Raw genomic sequence first — 21,604 nt, 5'->3', positions numbered from 1 at the left:
TTGCAGTCGTATAAAAAGCGGCATTTATGTAAAAGAATATTATTAAATATAATACAGCGACTATCATGAAATAGAACATTCAAAGTATATAGTCATGAATAAAACGCAGTATACATCTGTTCTTTGATGGAGGCTGTTCAATAACTAAAAGTGGGTAAAATCACATGATTTAAACTTTGCTAGCCAAGCATTAGATCAACAAGATATGGTTTTCATTAGTTGCAGTCATAACTGGCTGCATCCAATAAAAAAGCTATTTTAACATGATCACATGTGAATGTAAAAAATGTAGGTAAACAATTACCACATGCTGATTGTGCAACAAATCTTAACCACCCAAAACATATGATGATATTAAGTGACAAATTTAAATGTTCTTTTATCAACTTATAGAAATTCCTGTGTATGTTTTTTGCACAGATGTTGGAATGTCAACATATATTTTTGTTTTCCTGCTTCACCAAGTTTGTAAACTCTAGAAATAGCTACCGTATTTTCACCTTCACACTGAAGAGAGTTCAAGTGCTATCATTGGTCAAGAATTATGTATTCGTGTGACTTTAATCAAGCAATAGATGGTGCAACATTTTTATCATAATTGTGGGCTTAATCTGCCAAGGCTGAAGTGGAGGGGAGTTGATGGTAACCCTTTGCTAGCAAAAAATACATTATTTTGACTTGGATGGATAGTCGTGTCATTGGCAATCATATCACATCATTTTTAAATTCAAGATCAACTATAGTATGAATTATCATTATAAATTATAGACTGCAAAATACAAATGTAAGGTTATGAATAATTTATTGAAATAATAAACACAGATTGCTACAAATCTTGTTCTGGTACAAACATTGTTTATCTCTTAAATTATTTCATTACAAATATTTACACTACATCACATAAATAAATTCAAATTTAATAAAAATGGAGTACTTGATTATAAGTACACCACAAAAACAAATTGAAATAAAATAAATCTGAGTAAGTCATGCTGCCATTTGTAGAAATAAAACTGTATAATATCAACCATTAAATAATAACAATGCTTCAATATAAGTAAAAATGAGAATTACTTTATATCGAGATATATATATATTTTTTTTTATATTATTTCAATTTTAGAGGATCAAGTCAGATTCTGCCTTGTGCTCCAGGATGTGACCATTGATCATTGAAAAACAAAGTCTATCTAAAAATCAAAACTATCAATGCTGAGAGATATATGGTGTTATTTCATTGAAATCATCATTTTCTTTTTGAACCAGTTGAGAAACCAGATTTCCCCCATTTTAATGATAATTATTTTTGTAAATATTTTTAAGTTCAAAATTCAGAATAGTTCAGAAAGTAGTCAAATATTTGCCTTGTGCTTCAAATATATGACTTTCATTCTTAAAGTATTTTACATTGCATATTTTAAAATGATTGGTATATTTTTAACAAAGGCTTTAAAGCTAAGGTTATTTTCTGTGAAAAAAAAAATGCAAGAAATTTGCATTGTGTATCAAGTATGTAAAATTCTACAGTTTTCTAACAACTTTAGAGGTTTATAATTTAAGTAAAAAAGTTAGAAGAAATCTTGATATTACAAACTGAAGCCTTGATAAATGTGTTTTTTTCATAGCTAGATATTTTTGCATACTTTTTCCTAAATGTATAACATGCTTTTGATATGGTCTCCAAAATTGAACTCATTATTTGAACAAGACTTACAACAAACTGTCAAAAAGAAAGCCAGATATTTGCCTTGTGCTTCAAATATGCACTTAACATTCAACAGTATGTTCTCTGTAAATTAAGATTCAACAGTTGTATAAAATAAAATTAAAAAGCCATCAGAAATTTGACTTGTGCTTCCAAATTTGTGATCAACTTTTCAATTCTTACAACAGTGTATTAATGAAAAAATAAGTATTGTCCTTCTAATAGAAAAATATTAAAACATTTGTCTTGTGCTTCAAATGTTTAAGCATTTTTCTAATCAGAATGAAAACTTACTAAATTATTGTACTGTTTGTAAAGCTTAACAAATTTTCCCTCAGAATTTAAAGCGGACAATGTACAGCTGATCACAAAAATACCAAGATATTTGGCTTGTGCTCCAAATATGTCAAAATTTTCCTGAACAGAGTGATTCAAACTTAATTTTATGGCATTTTGTCTCTACTTTAACACATTTGAAGTCAAAATATACATCTGATAGAAAAATATCAAGACATTTGACTTGTGCTCCAAATGTGTCAACATTATTTTATCAGAGTGATACAACTAAGTTACTGCATTATATCTATAGATTAAAAAATATTACATCAAAATTTACTGTATAAATTTGAACATCTGATAGAAAAATATCAAGATATTTGGCTTGTGCTCCAAATATGTCAACATTTTCCAAAACAACGTGAAACAAACTTTAATAGTTTTATAGTATCTATAACTTTACAAATTTTACATCAGAATTTTAAGGCTGAAATTGTACAATCTGATAGAAAAACATCGAAAAATTTGACTTGTGCTTCAAATGTGTCAACATTATTTCTAACAGATTGAAATAAACCAAGAAATTTTATTTTTAAATCATAATTAAAGGCATTAATTTGACATTTGATTGAAAAATATCAATGCATTGGACTTGTGCTTCAAACATGGTAACTATGAAAAGCATTTAACAAAGGTTTGAGCAATTAATGGTGAATTGTGATTCAGAGGGATTGTCATTTTCTTATAAAAAGATATTAGACATTTATCTTGTGCTTTAAATATGCAATAACTTTCTAAAAAGAATGAATGTTTTCACTTTAATAGAAGGATTTTTCCAATCTAACCATTTTGTCTATGAATTTATCTTTACAGCTCTTTCATAAAGCTCACTTTAATGCAAAGTGAGATGATCAAATCAAATAGCAATCTGTCAAAACATCTTCTTTAGGAACACAGTCTCCATAAAAATGTAAAGTTACATAAGAGTGTTGAAGATCATGTAGTCTTCTAATTATTACATTCAAGTATTCCCTGTTTGTACAAACACAATCATAAACAATACAATCTGTCATTTTAATAGTTTCCTCCCCTTCTGGCAAAGGTCGTAATCAAGGCTGTTCAAAGACAGAGGTGATGGCACTGATGAAAGACATTCTGTTAAGACAATAAGTTCTATAAATATTTGTTTATTTAAACTCATGCTGTGACAATGAGATGGCCATATCCTTTCCAGGAAGTTCTTTGTCGAATCCATCTTTTCCATTTATCCACCAAGTTGTCATAACACCTTTGCCCTATAAAAGGAATATAATTGAATATGTAGCTTATATTACACTATACACCTTATCGATATTTGTCCGCCATTGCTGGATATCACACAGATTCCCGTAAAATTTTGACGTCATAAAACAAAATATCTGACGCCACAATGGAAAAGTGATTGATGTATGCGTCTAAAGTTCAAGCGGCCGGGTCAGCCGGGATGAGCGATAAGGTGTATTGTTTCAGGTAAGGGTGAAGATTGGTACCTAACTTTTAAACCCTCTGCATTACTTTGCACATGTATTAAGTGAGGAACCTGATGTTCAGTAGTTTTCATTTGTTGATGTGCTTTTATTAATGAAAATATCACTAAAACACAAAATTAATTTATTTTTATATCAATACAAAATATAAATTTAACTACCACTTTCCATTTTGTTTAAAATACATAACTAAGACAAAGGGTCTCAAATTGATAATATTTTTCACATCTACTTCCAATTTAAGGAGGTAGACCTAGGTTAAGGGAAATAACTCTTAAAATCATCAGTACGTTTGTGTCAACCATTCTCATAAATATATTCTAAGCTTCTAGGTTACATAGATTATTTTCAATCTGTTTCAGGTAAATGCTTAAAATTCATTGAGGAAACTTGACTTTTACAAACACATAACTGATTTAAAGAGTTATCTCCCTGTACCAAGGTCTACCCCCTTAAATATACAATCTTACCTTTACTTCTCTTTCTCCACGACAATCAAGATGATATCCACCAAGTCTAATCAGAATCTGTGCGCAGGCATCACTCATATGAATTCTCAAAGCTACAAAGAAAATGTACAGAATTGCATACTTGAAAAACTATTGATATTGGTTTAATCCAATGTGAAATCAGAATCTATAAAACATCGGAAAATAATTGAAGAAATGTTTAGTTTCAATCCATTTCTGTTTTATAAATCAACCGATTTTATATAATTTTTTTATCATCATTTAATTAATCATTGTGAATCAAAAGGTCAATATAAATGTTGGTGATAATTTTACACCATGTAAATGAAATATCACAAACATTCTGTGGGCTGGTAAGATGATTTGACCAATCTAAAATTTCTTTTTATTAGCTCATGGAATTTAGACTCTTTAACCCTTTCAATGCTATTCACAGCATAAGTCGTTTTTGTTGTTGTTAGGGATGGTTTGCCGGAATTGTGTTTATTTCACTGAGAACCTCTAGGTTTTAGTTCATGTTAAAGGGCGTGTGATCTTATAAAAGGGGAACTTTCTTTGTAAAATCACGCCCAGCAGAAAACAAAAATGAAAAAAATTATGACGCCTAAATGGAGGCATTAATTGATGAGGAAGAGCAAACGATTTTATAAATTAATATTTTGGTGATTCAGACAAAGATAGTGATTTTGAAGGCGATAGTGATCCTGAACTATTTAAGTAATAACAATGATATACTGCGTGACATAGTGTTTGAACAGGACGAAAAAGACATTAATGTTGGGATAGATGAGGAGAATGGTTGGTTACTAATTGACGAGCCCCCTTTTGTGCTCCGTTCCCTGGAACTCCAGTTCTTAATGACATTGACAGGGAGAAGACCCACAACGAATTGATTTCTTTAACTTGTTATTTAAGATTTCAATATGGGAGAAAATAGTTGTACAAACAAACTATAGGAGGCTTCAAAGTGAAGAACCAAAACCCAAATCTCGACTTACAAAATGGCAACCAACTGAAATTGTTTTTTTCTTTACTCATTTCAATGGTATCAACCTGTGAAGGTGATCATCTAGATGCCTATTGGTCCACAGATGATGTAATTAACACCCTTTTTTTCCAGGAAATATTAAATGGCAAAAGACAGATTCATGAACATACTTGCCAACTTGCATTTTAATGACAACAATCTTGCTGAAACAGACCGTCTATACAAAGTAAGGCCATTCATTTCAATGATGAGAGAGACATTTAGTGTCTATATTCCAGAAGAGAATCTTAGTTATGATGAGGGAACATGCCCTTTTAAAGGGAGGGTTAAATTTAGAGTATATAATCCTATGAAACCCAACAAGTTTAATATAAAGTTGTACCAATGTTGTGAAGCCAGATCTGGTTATTTGGTTTGCCATTTATGATGCTGCGTGTAGCTGCAGCATTTATGCTGAATCTGTAGATGTTGGAGAAGATTGTAATCACACAACCAAATCAGTAATTGGACTTATAGCTTTCTGTGGCCTGCTGCTTAAGGGGTATAAAGTATACCTCTACAACTATTATTGTAGTCCTGAACTGTTTAATAAGTTGGACCTACTGAACACTTATGCTTGTGGTACTGTTCGTACTATAAACAGAAAACTGGTTCCAAAAGCGTTTACGCAGGTAAAAAAATTAAAACAAGGACAAGGAATATATCGTAGAATGGGCAATTTATTAGCTATAAAATTCCATGACAAACATGATGCGCATTTGCTCTCTACTATGCATGAGGCCAAACTTATTGTCACAGACAGAGTAAACAAAGACAATGAGCCTGTTCTCAAGCCGAACTTGGTAGTTGACTATTGTAAATTCATGGGTGGCGTAGACATGAACGACTAAATCTGCCAGTACTATGATGTTCTACGTAAAAGTGGAAAGTGGTGGAAAACTTTATTCTTTCACTTATTTAATGTTCTCCTTGTCAATGTATATGTCTTGTTTAAGAAATATGGAAAGTCCATCTTAAAGGGCGTATGTCTAGGTCGCGATTGAGCTTATAAAAGTGGAACTTTCTATGGGAAAATATCGCGCCCGGCAGAGAAATAAAAAGTGAAAAAAATATGACTCCAAAATGGTGGAGTTCATTGATGACGAAGAACTTGACGATTTCATACATTAATATTTTGGTGAATCAGACGACGAAAGTGAATTTGAAGGCTGTGATCTGAACGATATAATTATAAATAATGACATACTGAGCCAAATAGTGTTTGAAAAGGATGATAAAGACATAAATGTTGGGATAGATGAGGAGAATGGTTGGTCGCGAATTGACACGCTCCCCTTTCGTGCTCTGTTCACTGGAACGCCAGGTCTTAATGACATCGACATAGGAAAAGACCCACAACCAATTGATTGCTTCAATTTTTTATTTAGGAATTCAATGTGGGAGACAATAGTCGTACAAACAAACTTATTCGGGGATAGGAGGCTTGAAAATGATGAACTAAAACCAAAATCTTGTATCACAAAATGGCGACCAACTTCCATTGACGAAATGAAAATGTTTTTTTCTTTGATCATTTCAATGGGATTAACTTGAAAAGGTGACCTAGATGCTTATTGGTCCACAGATGATGTTATTAACACCCCATTGTTCAGTAAAATGATGGCAAAAGATCGATTTATAATTATACTTGCCAACTTACATTTAAATGACAACAATCTTGCTGATACAGACCGTCTATACAAAATAAGGCCATTCATTTCAATGATGTGAGACATTTAGTGTCTATATTCCAGAAGAGAATCTTAGTTTTGATGAGGGAACATGCCCTTTTAAAGGGAGGGTAAAATTTAGAGTATATAATCCTATGAAACCCAACAAGTTTAATATAAAGTTGTACCAATGTTGTGAAGCCAGATCTGGTTATTTGGTTTGCCATTTATGATGCTGCGTGTAGCTGCAGCATTTATGCTGAATCTGTAGATGTTGGAGAAGATTGTAATCACACAACCAAATAAGTAATTGGACTGATGGCTTTCTGTGGCCTGCTGCTTAAGGGGTATAAAGTATACTCTACAACTATTATTGTAGTCCTGAACTGTTTAATGAGTTGGACCTACTGAACACTTATGCTTGTGGTACTGTTCGTACTAACAGAAAACTGGTTCCAAAAGCGTTTACGCAGGTAAAAAAAATTAAAACAAGGACAAGGAATATATCGTAGTATGTGGAATTTATTAGCTATAAAATTCCATGACAAACATGATGTGCATTTGCTTTCTACTATGCATGAGGCCAAACTTATTGTCACAGACAGAATAAACAAAGACAATGAGCCTGTTCTCAAGCCGAACTTGGTAGTTGACTATTGTAAATTCATGGGTGGCGTAGACATGAACGACTAAATCTGCCAGTACTATGATGTTCTACGTAAAAGTGGAAAGTGGTGGAAAACTTTATTCTTTCACTTATTTAATGTTCTCCTTGTCAATGTATGTCTTGTTTAAGAAATATGGAAAGTCCATGTTAAAGGGCGTATGTCTAGGTCGCGATTGAGCTTATAAAAGTGGAACTTTCTATGGGAAAATATCGTGCCATGCAGAGAAATTAAATGTGAAAAAAATATGACTCCAAAATGGCGGCGTAACTTATTCGCTGATAGGAGGCTTGAAAATGATGAACTAAAACCAAAATCTTGTATCACAAAATGGCGACCAACTTCCATAGACGAAATGAAAGTGTTTTTTTCTTTGATCATTTCAATGGGATCAACTCGAAAGGGTGACCTAGATGCTTATTGGTCCACAGATGATGTTATTAATACCCTATTTTTCAGTAAAATGATGGCAAAAGATAGATTTATAAACATACTTGCCAACTTACATTTTAATGACAACAATCTTGCCGATACAGATGGTCTATTCAGAGTGAGGCCATTTATTTCAATGATGAGAGAGACATTTAGTGTCTATATTCCAGAAGAGAATCTTAGTTTTGATGAGGGAACATGCCCTTTTAAAGGGAGGGTAAAATTTAGAGTATATAATCCTATGAAAACCAACAAGTTTAATATAAAGTTGTACCAATGTTGTGAAGCCAGATCTGGTTATTTGGTTTGCCATTTATGATGCTGCGTGTAGCTGCAGCATTTATGCTGAATCTGTAGATGTTGGAGAACATTGGAATCACACAACCAAATTGATTGACTGTTAGCTTTCTGTGGCCTGTTGTTTAAGGGGTATAAAGTATACCTCTACAACTATTATTGTAGTCCTGAACTGTTGAACGAGTTGGAACTTGGACCTACTGAACACTTATATGCTTGTGTTTCTGTCAGTACCAACAGAAAACTGGTTCCAAAAGCATTTACACAAGTAAAAAAATTGAAACAAGGGCAAGAAATAATAAGTAGAATGGGGAATTTATGGGCAATAAAATTCCTTGATAAACGTGATGTGCATATGCTTTCCACAATCCATAAAGCAAAACTTATTGTCACAGACAAGAGTTTACAAAAACAATGAGCCTGTGCTCAAGCTGAACTTGGTCTTGGATTACTGTAATTTCATGGGTGGTGTAGAGTGTGTAGATATTGTCACAGACAGAGTTAACAAATACAATGAGCCTGTGCTCAAGCTGAACTTAGTGGTGAATTACTGTAATGTCATGGGTGGTGTAGAGTGTGTAGATATTGTCACAGACAGAGTTAACAAATACAATGAGCCTGTGCTCAAGCTGAACTTAGTGGTGAATTACTGTAATGTCATGGGTGGTGTAGAGTGTATAGATATTGTCACAGGCAGAGTTTACAAATACAATGAGCCTGTGCTCAAGCTGAACTTAGTGGTGGATTACTGTAAGTTCACGGGTGGTGTAGAGTGTGTAGATATTGTCACAGGCAGACTGTAGACATGAATGATCAGATTTGTCAGTACTACAAGTGCTCCGAAAAAGTGTAAAGTGGTGGAAAACTTTGTTCTTCCATTTATTTAATGTTCTCCTTGTCAATGTTCGTCTTGTTTAAGAAATACAGAACACCTACAAAACAAAGAACACATTAAATGTTCTGCCAAAGTCTTATCCATGCCCTCATCGATGAGGCAGTTAATGCTCCTCTCCCAGACAATACTAAAGGGAGAAAATGTGAACAGATTGGGAGGCTTACAGGAACTCATTTTCCACAGTATATTCCCGCGAAGGAAGGGGCAAAGCATAAAAGGCCACTGCAAACAACATAGAAAATGCAGCAGCAGCAGCCATATTATTCATTTTTTTGTGTAACATTGAAAGGGTAAATCCCCTTTTACTACTTTAAATTTATGATACACATTACATTTTAGTGCTTTACATTTTTAAAATCAATTAATAAAAACTTCATTACAGTGTATCCCAAACTCTGTCTGGCCGACAAAATGTCAGACAAAAAGTCATTCGGTCAAACAGAAATTTTATAGTTGAAAATATAGCAGATAAGGTCAAATTTCTTTTTCTGTCAAACAAACTCAACAGTTTGGCACAGACTGCCATTATTGTCAGAGTAAAAACTGGTTGACTTACCCATAGAACTAGATTCCATACGTGATGCTGTGTTTACTGTATCTCCGAACAAACAATACCTGGGCATCTTAAGACCAACAACTCCAGCTACGCAAGGTCCTGAAAAAGATTTAAAGTTGGAAAATAAATATAAAACAGTATTATGACTGGTTTATAAAATTAAAATTTCAACTACCTGCCTCAACCCCAGTATTTAAGTGAAGACTAGCATATAAGATGTAAAACCTAAAAAAAAACCCACAATATTTTTTTACTTAAGGTGTTATTAAACACTTCGACTTAAATCAATTTGGCACGTCTAATTTTCATAAATGATTGCTTTCACCCTATGACAAAAATATCCCCCAAAAAATATCAAACAACTTGAACCACACACTTTATTTGAATTAGTAATTCTGGAACAGCCCTAATAGAAAAAATCTTAACAAAAATTGTAGCAAGAAAGTGGTATTGATTTTGCTCATTGTTGAAGGCTGTACAGTGACCTATAGTTATTAATTTCTGTGTCTAGTGGAGAGTTGTCTCATTGGCAATCATAACACATCATTTTTTATATATTAAACTAATAGAAGAACAGACAGGACAAAAGCATTATAAATTACCTGAATGCATTCCTACTCTCACCTGACAGGACAAAAGCATTATAAATTACCTGAATGCATTCCTACTCTCAGCTGACAGGACAAAGGCATTATAAATTACCTGAATGCATTCCTACTCTCAGCTGACAGGACAAAAGCATTATAAATTACCTGAATGCATTCCTACTCTCAGCTGACAGGACAAAAGCATTATAAATTACCTGAATGCATTCCTACTCTCAGCTGACAGGACAAAAGCTTTATATAATATTACCTGAATGCATTCCTACTCTCAGCTGACAGGACAAAAGCTTTATAATAAATTACCTGAATGCATTCCTACTCTCAGCTGTAGCATTGTTTCTGGCATATGTCTGATTTTAAATCCAACCATAGAAGCCATCAGATCCAGTGAGCATGTGGCTATTTCTCCAGCATGTAATTCACCATTACGTATAGGCAAACCACTTACAATCATGTCTAAACACAAAATTGTATCATAAATAACTTGAAATGTTTGTTAAATTTTCTGTCATTAAATACTAGGATATGCATAATACAAATTGGGTTATTTGTTACTTATGAAACATAATTATTTCAATTCAGTGCAACCATCTTATTTCAAATTTCAGAAACAATTAATTAAATAAACAGCTGTGCTATTAAAAGCATATGATACCCTCTTACTGTGCATATTGACTATTTGTTGCAAGAATAAAAGTGGAAAATGGGATATCAAGACAGCATTTAATCAGGTGAACATAAAGTGGCTCTGTCAAAATCATGCACATTAAACAATCAGTGTAGGTTCACTTGTGTTTATGTGTCTTTTGATTGAATTCAGCCATTTCAATTGATATTTTTTCTTTTTTATGTTCTGATGCAACACTATTGTTTCAGATAAGGGTGAAGGTTGGTACCTATCAAAATGTTTAAACCCGCTGCATTTGTTTGCACCTGTTTGAATGGTTTTACAGGAGACGGACAAAGGAAGGAACAGTTGACAAACTGAAAAACGAAGTATTGGATTCTAGATAAATGTTAGAAAAGTTTCAATAACAATCCCCTACTTTTTAAAAAAATTTGGGAGACTCCCCTGAAGCAAATTGCAACTTGACACCTATGTCAGGCTAGTCTTAAGCTGATTTATATTCTACATACAAGCATCTCCAATGGTTTCCACTTTATATACATCATAGTTATCAAGAATAGCATCAAATGTAGTATACAGATCGTTCAGTAAATCTACAACTTGGAATGGAGTACTGCCCTTGGCAATGTTGGTAAATCCTACAATGTCACTACAATGTAAAAAGTATAAAATGTATTATCCCTTTGACAAAATAAATAAAGCCTTTTAAAACAGCTATTGAAAAAGTAAACATAAATTTTTTTGACTGATTTCAGTTTTTTTTATTTTGTTGATTGCACAAGAACTAGTTGAAAATAACATTGTGTTTTCCGCTGTTGTCTGTTCTATGGTAGGGTTGTTGTTTCTTTGACACATTCCCCATTTACATTCTCAATTTTATTAGATTTACATAGGATTTAAGGAATTTCTAAACTGGTGTTCAATCTATAAAAAGGGCAGGTGTTGCATTCTTTCCTCGTCCTAGTTTACACAATAAATTCCAGTGTTAGTCTTTTACTTTTAGCAAACCAAGATGGTGCCATAAACTAATCTGTTTACCATCAATTGATTGTAAATAATCTAATCAAAAACCTTTTCCATTATTAACTCAGCCCTCATTTCTTTTAAATGTGACACAAAATTGAGAGGCAAATAATGTCCTGGATCAAATAACCAAAAGCGGTTACTTTTGGTGGTTGAAATTTTCAAATAGCAGAAGATCAGATCATTACAGGGAGCGACTGAAGAGTACCTTCATATCCACATAAAATCACAAGTACTAATTATTTTTTACCTGAAGAAGATTGTTACACATTCAAAGCTTTCAGGTTCGACTGGGTTTCCATGTTTAAGATCTTCTACGACTTTCTTTGGTAACATCTGACTAATGAGTTGTTCTGTTTTACGTTTCTCCTCTACTAATTCTTTTGTTCTTTCTGCTACAATTTGTTCTAAATTACTGGAATATTTTTCAAGCTAAAATTATAAATTACATAAATGTTAATGATGCCATCTAGCTGTGAAATTAATATCTAAAATTGAGAATGGAAATGGGGAATGTGTCAAAGAAACAAAAACCCAACCAAAGAGCAGATAACAGCCATGTCTATTTTTAATACTTTATAAAGATATAATTATATACTAGAAAAAAAATTCTCGGAATCTATAAAAACGTTAACATCACATATTGATGTGTTTCCTGATTATTGGTGTTCAATGCAATTTTCAGCAAAAAAATAATATCCTTACTCTCTTTAAGACTTTTGGTAGAAAAGGTGTCTTCCTGAGTTCCTGCAAAAAATAACCTTCCACTCCTGGATCCTCAAAAATAGGAAGTCCAGATAACTGTAAATCCTTAATTCCTGCAAAAACAAAGGTCCAATCACAAAGTCCCCCAAAAAGGTCCTTTGGCCCCACTAGTAATTGGCCCTTCAAAGGATTGCCATTTATATATTTTTTTCATTTTCCTAGTGTGCAAAATAATAAGTTAAGGTAGTCAAATTTGCAGGCTTTTAAGATCTACTGGCTATTTGAGCTAATAATTAGTTTTATCGCTATTTTACGAAATTTTGCTTTGATCTGGCTCACTGATAATTTCCTTTATCAGTGGAGTCGAGTGATATGAAAATTATCGCTAGAAACTAAGGGTGCACGTATTGACAACGTCTTCATAGGTAAAATAACGATAAACAGATTATCATTGGTCATCTCAACTTACCTCACTTTCCCTTTACTGGCTCAAGCGAGAAAATCAATCTTGTTGAGTTGATGAAAGATAATCTATAAATATATGGTGATGAAACACAGTATAACTTACCATATTGACAAGATTGTCTATCAGTTCTCCTTTAATTGGATAAATTTCATTCAACTTTTCATTTACATTCTTAAATGATGGACGGAGTTCTGGCTGATTACCCCAACATTGAGCCATCAACTACAAGAAAAATAATAAATTGTGAATATATATAAATATATACAACAGTTTCAAGAAAAATCATGTATGCATGAGCATTACTAGCAAGGCTTGTCGTGTGTAATCATATACAGCTTGATAAAAAAAAAAAGGCTTTCTGTTTTACAATTTAATTTAGACTCAAAATATACCGGAAGGTTTCATTTAAACATACATGGACCTTTGGTTTATATCATATTTGTTTTTCATTTGTTTCTTTGTTACATCAGGGAGTAGTTTTGGGGTAAAGATTGTATGGAATGCAATCAAAACCCTATGTTACTGACTTGATATCTAAATCTTTCAATGTGTATCACTACATTTTAGATACACAAAATATAGTGCATAATAACATTTTATGCATCCTTATAATCCATGAACATTTCCAGAAATTTATCAATGTTATATATGCTCAGATATTAAAAAAAACCTCACAAAACTATGTTACACCTGTCAAGAAAATAATACAACTTTTGCAAGGTGCAGGAATCTAATATCTGTTCTAAAATTAGAAATGATGTCATTGAGTCATCTTAAAAATCATTAAAAAATTGAAGTTATCTCCCATTGTCCAGAACTGTAGTTGAATCAACTAAAACCAATTCTTTATTGACAATACAATATTCAATGTTACTTTCCACTGATAATTAAACGCAATCTTTACCCTTCTGTGCCAAATTATTTCAATTTTCTAAAAATCGATGTTTACCTTTTGTAATCCAGATTTTGCAGCATATTCTTCAGGCAGATGTTCATTTTTCACACTAGGTCTGAAAAGTTTAGTTGTATCACCACCACTCTTATACCACATCTAAAATAAATGAAGAAATGCTAAATATAATTCTTATAATGCAATAGGGTTTCTATAATCCAGTAAAATGGAATATATTTTAGACAATTCTTTAATCTGTAATCAACCAATTATAAAGCATCTATGCAAATTAGAAACTAGCTTATGCTAAAATTAACATCATTTTGAAATAGAAAAGTACTTAATTTACAATAAACAAGAATGTGTCCCCAGTACACGAATGCCCCACTTGCACTATCATTTTCTATGTTCAGTGGACCGTGAAATTGGGGTGAACCCTCTAATTTGGCATTAAAATTAAAAAGATCATATCATAGGGAACATGCATACTAAGTTTGAAGTCGATTGGACTTCAACTTCATCAAAAACTACCTTGATCAAAAACTTTAACCTGAAGCGGGACAGACGGACGGACGGACGAACGCACAGACCAGAAAACATAATGCCCCTCTACTATTGTAGGTGGGGCATACAAATGCAAAATTATCTAAAGAATGGTTTTTGGTTGTAGGGATAATTTGCATTGTCCCTTCCTACTCTCCCACATACATTGTAATGGAATAGCCCTTATGTTACTATGTTACAAATTTACCTTTTTAGCCTCTCCTGCTGTAGGACTATCTTTATCTACGACAAGCTGTAAAATCTGTTCTGGTTCTAAATAACCAGTTTCTGAACTGTATGGTTCTTCTCGTGTACATAATTCTGTCAAAATTATTCCAAATCTGAAATATATTATAGGGTTACAGCTGTTATCCTAATGCAAGCAAGTTAAAGGATTGATTTACTTGCTGGCAAGTTTCTACTGTGGATTTATTTTTCTTTGGATACCAATTTTTGTGGCATTCGTGGGTACTGGTGAACCACAAAATTTTAAATGTTCAACGAATAACAAATTATCTACAGGCTTGTATGCAGACATTGTCAAAACCACCAAATTAAATATCAATCACCATCAAATTTTTTCCTATTCCCATGAAAATAAATGAATCCACAGTATTTGGTCCAAGTACAGTTATTTTGTAGTGCATTTATTTTACACAATAAATGGGAAAAAAAAAAAAAAAATCCCAGCTGCGCTTTCTCAATAATATTTTTACAGTGTTATGTACTTCTTTTGGGACAAATTATATCAAAATTAAAGAAAACTTTATTGGATCTAACTCAAAATATGGACAATTTTATGTTCAGGGGGTCTTGAAATCTTTTGACAGCTTCCAAAATATTTATTTTTAACCTTTTTCCCTTTCAGCTGGACCAAATCACTACTTTACTTTAAAATTCATGAATCAATTTTTTCAGTGTAATTTACCCTCCCCCCTCCCCTAACTTGCTATTTGAGGCATAAAACATGAAGAAATAAATTTGAAAGGGGTATACAAAAGATTGGTAAGTAACACTGTCCACACTAGGGACTATATTCGTGGACATGAAAATCAAGGGACGATAACTGTGTACTTGGACCTAATTTAAGTTTTCTCAAGTATTGTAATTTAGATTGACATCTTCTTACAACAGAGGCAGTAGGCAGAGTTAAACCTGTATATAGGTAAATTTGATTATTTGATAATGTCCAATCAAATTTAAATATAATATATAGTTGAAAATCTGGATTTTTTTTTTCATGTAATATTTCACATAATTGTGTTTTTTTTTATGATCATGATCCTGCCATTGTGACAAGGGGTCAAAATCGTGCATTTCACTTTAATTGGGAAAGATGGTAGATATGCATTTCCCCAGTGTTTTCTGTCACATACTTACGAGTACACATCCCCATGCTTAGTCCCCTGTTTAACACCATCAATATTTTTGCAGCCTGGCAACAATTCTGGGGCTGTCCAAAACAATGAGCTGAAAAAGAGAACAGGAAAATTGTCAAATTATCAAAACTATAATTTTTTCAATTATCAGAAATGATGTGTTAGAAAAGATCTGACAAAATTTCACATGTGGCTGCATTTCTGGTGTTAGTGATACACTATAAACTCTGAACTAATTGTGTGCATTTTTTCTTTTTTATATTTGGACAAAAATGTTGGAATAATTATTGTGGTTTCAGAAAAATCTGCATTATAAGAGATATATGAATAAGATATTAGAATGAAAGTTCTAATTATTGCAATATACACTTAGTTGCAATATTCACAAAAATTTCTGAATTTACAGTAGTTTATTTTGATGGTTATTCCATTGAGGGCATATAATACAGTTACAAGGGAGGTAATGATGTTGTTAAAGTAAAATGTTAATTCTCACTACGTCAAACTGTAACATATCAGGAAAAGAGGAATTTGTCGATTTTTTTTTATCTTTCAGACTGATTTTACTCGTTTATTTTGACTCCATTTCTTTTTAAACATGAAATATGGCTTTATTGTGTAATGTTTATTTGTGCAAATTTTTATAAAGATTTCACCGGTGTAATATTTTTTTCAATTAGATAAATATTTAGAAATAAATGCTGTTTTTAGACTAAAATCAGGAAAATGTGATATAAATGAATAATTTCCAAAGACTTTGTACACAAAATCCTTTACAAGACTCTATAAACAAATAAAAACAAACGTTAATTTCTTTTCAGTAAATTCGTCATCATCAGGTAACTTCTTCCTAGGTCCATTGTATCTGAGACTAGGTAAACCAAATCCTATAAAAATCCAGAAAATATATTTAGAGTATTGTAAAACTATATTTTTTGTTATCAATTAGACTGCTGTTTTTTTTCGATTGAATTGTTTTATATTTTTCATGTTGTGACCATTTAAAGTCTATACGCTATGGATTTTTCTCATTGTTGGTGGATAAACAGTTGCCTATAATTGCTTACCCCTTCATTTGATTTTTAGTGGCTAGTTGTCCCATTGGCAATTATACCACATCTCTTTATTTTTATACAAATATTCAATTAATACTGTAAATTAGGAAATTATTATGAATAATGCGACAGAGTTATAATCGCAATAATTTAAACCCGCATTTTGAATTTTTTAATATGAATTAAAGAGGATTGTTCTTAACCCTTTCCATGTGGGGGCCATAATATAATGCATGTTATCTCAATCTTATACTATTTATTGTCATGTTTCTCCATTTTGGTGAATTTTCATGTTGGAAAAGATCACAATTTCAAACCTATAATTCAAGTGTGAATTTCTTCACTCTTTACATACCTGATATTTTACATGTCCATCTATTATCTACCAGACAATTTGATGACTTGAGTCTTCCATGGGATTGTATCTCTGATAAATGGAGGAAGTGCATTCCACGACAGATGTCTTTTAGTAAGGAGAACTTAAAGTCCCATCCAAGTTTAACATTGTCATTGGATAAAAGATCTTCCAAGCTTCCCTGCAAACAAAATTTGTCAGCATTAATAAAAACTTGCAAACATTACAAATATCATAAATAACAGCAAATTAAAAATATATTACTGTGGATTCATTATTATTCATTGGATACCAATTTTCGTGGATTTCGTGGGTACAGGTGAACCACGAAATTAATTATTCAACGAATAACATATTTTCTATAGGTTTGTATGCAGACTTTGCCAAAACCACGAAATTAAATATCAACGAACATGTAACTTTTCCTCTATCCACGAAAATTGGTACCCACGAAAATAAATGAATCCACAGTAGTCGATTTTTAGTATTTATTTGATACCATTAAACTTACCTACTTCTTATTATCCTGCAATTGTGTGTCTTATACAGATACAGCCCTACAAATATCGCTATGCTGTATCTGTAGTATAGTATACAGATATTGCTTTAAAGCCCCACCAACTGCCGGACTGCGTTTGTATATTGCTGTTGACAAGTGTCGTATGAACCCTGTGACCTCAAAATGTGTATTGCAGTCACATTCCAATGACATGTATTGCTTGACCTTATGCAAACTATAGATTAATTTAGGTTCTGTTTGTTTTCAGGCATTTCTTTAGAGCAAAGAGAATTTATTCCCATTTTCTGGTAACAGATAAACATGAACAGCAGGATTAACTCCATTTTCGACTTTAAAACTTGAAAGAGTACATGTGTAACACAAAATCAACCTGAAATAATGTCAATTTCAGCATGTTATGTGAATGTCAAGTTCAATTTAAAATTCAGAAGTGTAAGACAATTCATACACTTTTGTTTCAAATCAGACAATTTTTTGTTATTTATTTTTACTCCTGAAATTAGTTGTGTTAGAAGAGATAATTATAAACTCTAAGCGATGAATTATTGTTGATCATTGAGATTCTTTTCTGCGAAACCTTCAAATCTTCAACTAAATGTGTGATTCAAATATTACTATGCGGTCCTGAAGATACCATTAATGAAATTGAAATAAATGCAATTTTTTGGTCTTTTAAAGCACAAACAATATACAGAATTAATTGCAGGACAATAAATGATTTGTGTCTTAAAATATCAGCTGTATTTGTACTCGGCTTGAAACAGGAGTAATAGATTGCTAAAGCTTCCATTACACCTGTTTCTAAACCTTGTACAATGCAGCCGATATTTAAGACACTAAACAGTTATGGTCTATGTACCAAACACTACTGAACTCCTAGCTTTAGTGTAACTTCTGTCAGTAGACATTTCAATAATTGCCTTCACTATTGTACTCTTACCTTTGGCGTAACTTCTGACAGTAAACACACATTAGGATATTCCAAACAGGCACCAACAAACTGAACCAAGTTATTGTGACGCAATTCTCTGATGGAGACAACTTCCATTCTCAGATTTTCATCTTCCACTGACAAAGTATCACAGTTAAATTTCTGAAAAGATAAATATGAATTACTGACGATCAAATATAGTCAAAAATCATATATTTATGAAGTTAATAAACTGTAAACACAGAGATATGTCTCGCCTATTTTTTAATTTGTTTTTGGATAATGCAAATGTTGAAATTAAAATAGAAATAATTAAACTGGGGTCAATACTCTATTCTAAGTTGGCTGTATAATTGCAAGAGCATAGAGAACATGTGTACTAAGTTTCAAGACAATTGATCTTCAACTTCAGCAACATCTACCTTGACCAAAAACTGAAACTGGACAGACGGACAAACGAATGGTTGCACAGATGGAGAAACATAATGCCACTAGGTGGGGAATAAAAATTGTAAGAATTTTTGTTGTTGCAATTTTTAAGTGAAATGGCTTTTACCTGAATAAAACACTTTTGACTTCTCCAAGTGCACATGTTACTTTTAGCAGATGTAGCAAAATCATCACCAGCTGTGGACATAATACTCATGGCTCTGGTGTCACCAACAATTACTTCGTCCCATTTTATAAGCCAATCTAAGTTCTTCAAAGCTTGTCGTAAATGATGTCTAAAAATCAAATAAATATAATAACTATATAGAAACCGAATACAATCAAATATTCAGACAGGGTTGTACTCAAACCATAGAAACCAAGTAAAATGTCCTAAATTTTTAAATTCTTTTATTTAGAGATTTTTAAAAAAGCTCAATGTCTTACTGTAGTTCCGTCTCTGATTTATGTGAAATAAAATTATATGTGTGGTTCCATGGTTCCAGTTACATCCTTTAAAAAAATAGATAGGTTGGCAATTTTTTTTATTTTTCTTTAATTTTCTTACGGATTATTTTATTATATAACCAACCAATGAACACCTGACAGCCAGTGAACAATGATCTTTTGCATTTATGTTGGTTAAATTAACATAAACCGTAATTGATTCGTTAAACAGGAAAAATAGATAGTTTACAAAACGCTTTAACTATTAAAAAGTATCAAACATATGCGTTAATTTTGTTGAATTTATTTTTGCGACTTCCCCTGACCCACCAAAATAAGCGAAAATAAACCACTATATGGTACCTCGACCAAAAACTTTAACCTGATGCGGGACAGAGGGACGGATGAACCAACAGACGAACAGACCAGAAAACAATGCCCATAAATGGGGCAAAAAGTTGCGTGTTCACTGAGTCAGACTGTGGTATTATACATGTCCCTACTGGAAGTTCACCATTTTCCATGTGTTTGGTTGTAAAATAAACACATATGTAATGCTTTTAGTTAATTTTGTTGCATTTTAGCAATAGTGGATACTTAGAATGGAAATTCAGATGACAGAATGTCTGAATTCTCAAAATTTGATCGTTAGAAAATTTATTTTTCAGAAATGAAAAAAAAAGTTCTAGGGTCATGGGGATTTAAATTAGGATCAGTGGGGTAACGAAACCACACATATTCCTTTTTTTTGGCTTATAATGCTATGTTTGTTTGTTGGCAAAGACAAAATTCATTAACTTTATAGCAGATGCCCTATAAAAGGAGAACAAATGCCAATCTTTAAGTTAGGTTGAAATTTGGCCAGTGGTTTTAAAGAAGAACATTATTTTTTAATGATAAATAAAAGATGATGAGAGAAGCCAAGAGATGGTAACAGCTTAAATGAACTAAAATAAATAAAAATCTACCAACCTTTTCATTTATTTTTTTGGGGTGTTATTGTAAAAACAAATATAAAAACAAGAATGTGTCCAAAGTACACGGATGCCCCACTCCCACTATCATTTTCCATGTTCAATGGACCGTGAAATTGGATAAAAAATATAATTAGGCATTAAAATTAGAAAGATATTATCATAGGGAACATGTGTACTAAGTTTCAAGTTGATTGGACTTCAACTTCATCAAAAACTACCTTGACCAAAAACTTTAACCTGAAACATGCACTTTCATTTTCTATGTTCAGTGGACCGTGAAATTGGGGTCAAAAGTTTAATTTGGCTTTAAAATTAGAAAGATCATATCATAAGGAACATGTGTACTAAATTTCAAGTTGATTGGACTTCAACTTCATCAAAAACTACCTTGACCAAAAACTTTAACCTGAAGCGGGACAGACGGACGAACGAACGAACGCACAGACCAGAAAACATAATGCCCCTCTACTATCGTAGGTGGGGCATAATAATTTCCTTGCATTTTCTAATACTAACAAGATCAGCCGAAAAGAAAAAGAACTTATTTTTGAGAATGGAAATGGGGAATGTGTCAAAAAGACAACAACCCGACCAAAGAGCAGACAACAGCCAAAGGCCACCAATGGGTCTTCAATGCAGCAAGAAACTCCTGCATCCCCGAGGCTTGCCTCAGCTGGCCCCTAACATAAATGTATATTATTTAACTTTTGTAATATTCTTACCTTTTTAGTAACCATCTGATGAGGAACACTAAGATAACAATGAATATTATAAAACATAATATCGGAATGATCGTCACCACATATAAGGACTGGTTACATTGTGCTCCTACAGATCCGGAGTTACATTTACAGGTATCTGGTCCTGAACATACACCATCTCCACAGTCAAAACTGGAAAAAAAAAGACCATTAATAAATTTTATTTCATTTTTTGTATTTATAATTACTGTGGTTTCATGATATTCTTTGAATTCCAATTTTCGTGAATTTGTTGGAACTGGGGAACCATGAATTTAAATATAGGTTCAACGGAATTCTAAAGGAATGTATGCAAAATTTTCCAAAACCACAAAAATGTGCACAAATATTTCAGTTATTGTTCAGTCCACAATAATAAATGAATCCACA

At 32.4% G+C, this 21,604-nt stretch overlaps 1 protein-coding gene across 1 annotated transcript in view; it reads right to left on the bottom strand.

The window, feature by feature from the left end:
* Positions 1 to 785: 785 nt before the first annotated feature.
* LOC139500242 (uncharacterized) overlaps positions 786 to 21,604 on the bottom strand; it is a 66,534-nt gene continuing 45,715 nt past the window's right edge. Inside the window, exons 21-35 of the mRNA XM_071288982.1 lie at positions 21,197 to 21,367; positions 19,178 to 19,346; positions 18,631 to 18,783; positions 17,171 to 17,351; positions 16,566 to 16,647; positions 15,762 to 15,851; positions 14,590 to 14,722; positions 13,896 to 13,997; positions 13,049 to 13,168; positions 12,026 to 12,207; positions 11,262 to 11,401; positions 10,428 to 10,580; positions 9,520 to 9,618; positions 3,978 to 4,069; positions 786 to 3,276 (exon numbers count right to left, since the gene is read on the bottom strand). Coding sequence (XP_071145083.1) covers positions 3,169 to 3,276; positions 3,978 to 4,069; positions 9,520 to 9,618; positions 10,428 to 10,580; positions 11,262 to 11,401; positions 12,026 to 12,207; positions 13,049 to 13,168; positions 13,896 to 13,997; positions 14,590 to 14,722; positions 15,762 to 15,851; positions 16,566 to 16,647; positions 17,171 to 17,351; positions 18,631 to 18,783; positions 19,178 to 19,346; positions 21,197 to 21,367 — 1,975 coding nt within the window. The 3' untranslated portion in view covers positions 786 to 3,168. The remainder of the gene's footprint in view (positions 3,277 to 3,977; positions 4,070 to 9,519; positions 9,619 to 10,427; positions 10,581 to 11,261; positions 11,402 to 12,025; positions 12,208 to 13,048; positions 13,169 to 13,895; positions 13,998 to 14,589; positions 14,723 to 15,761; positions 15,852 to 16,565; positions 16,648 to 17,170; positions 17,352 to 18,630; positions 18,784 to 19,177; positions 19,347 to 21,196; positions 21,368 to 21,604) is intronic.

Source organism: Mytilus edulis, chromosome 13 (assembly GCF_963676685.1).
Source record: "Mytilus edulis chromosome 13, xbMytEdul2.2, whole genome shotgun sequence".
In the NCBI taxonomy this organism is placed as follows: Eukaryota; Metazoa; Mollusca; class Bivalvia; order Mytilida; family Mytilidae; genus Mytilus; species Mytilus edulis.
Note: the sequence above shows the minus strand (reverse complement) of the source record. Positions and strands in the feature narration are given on the sequence as shown.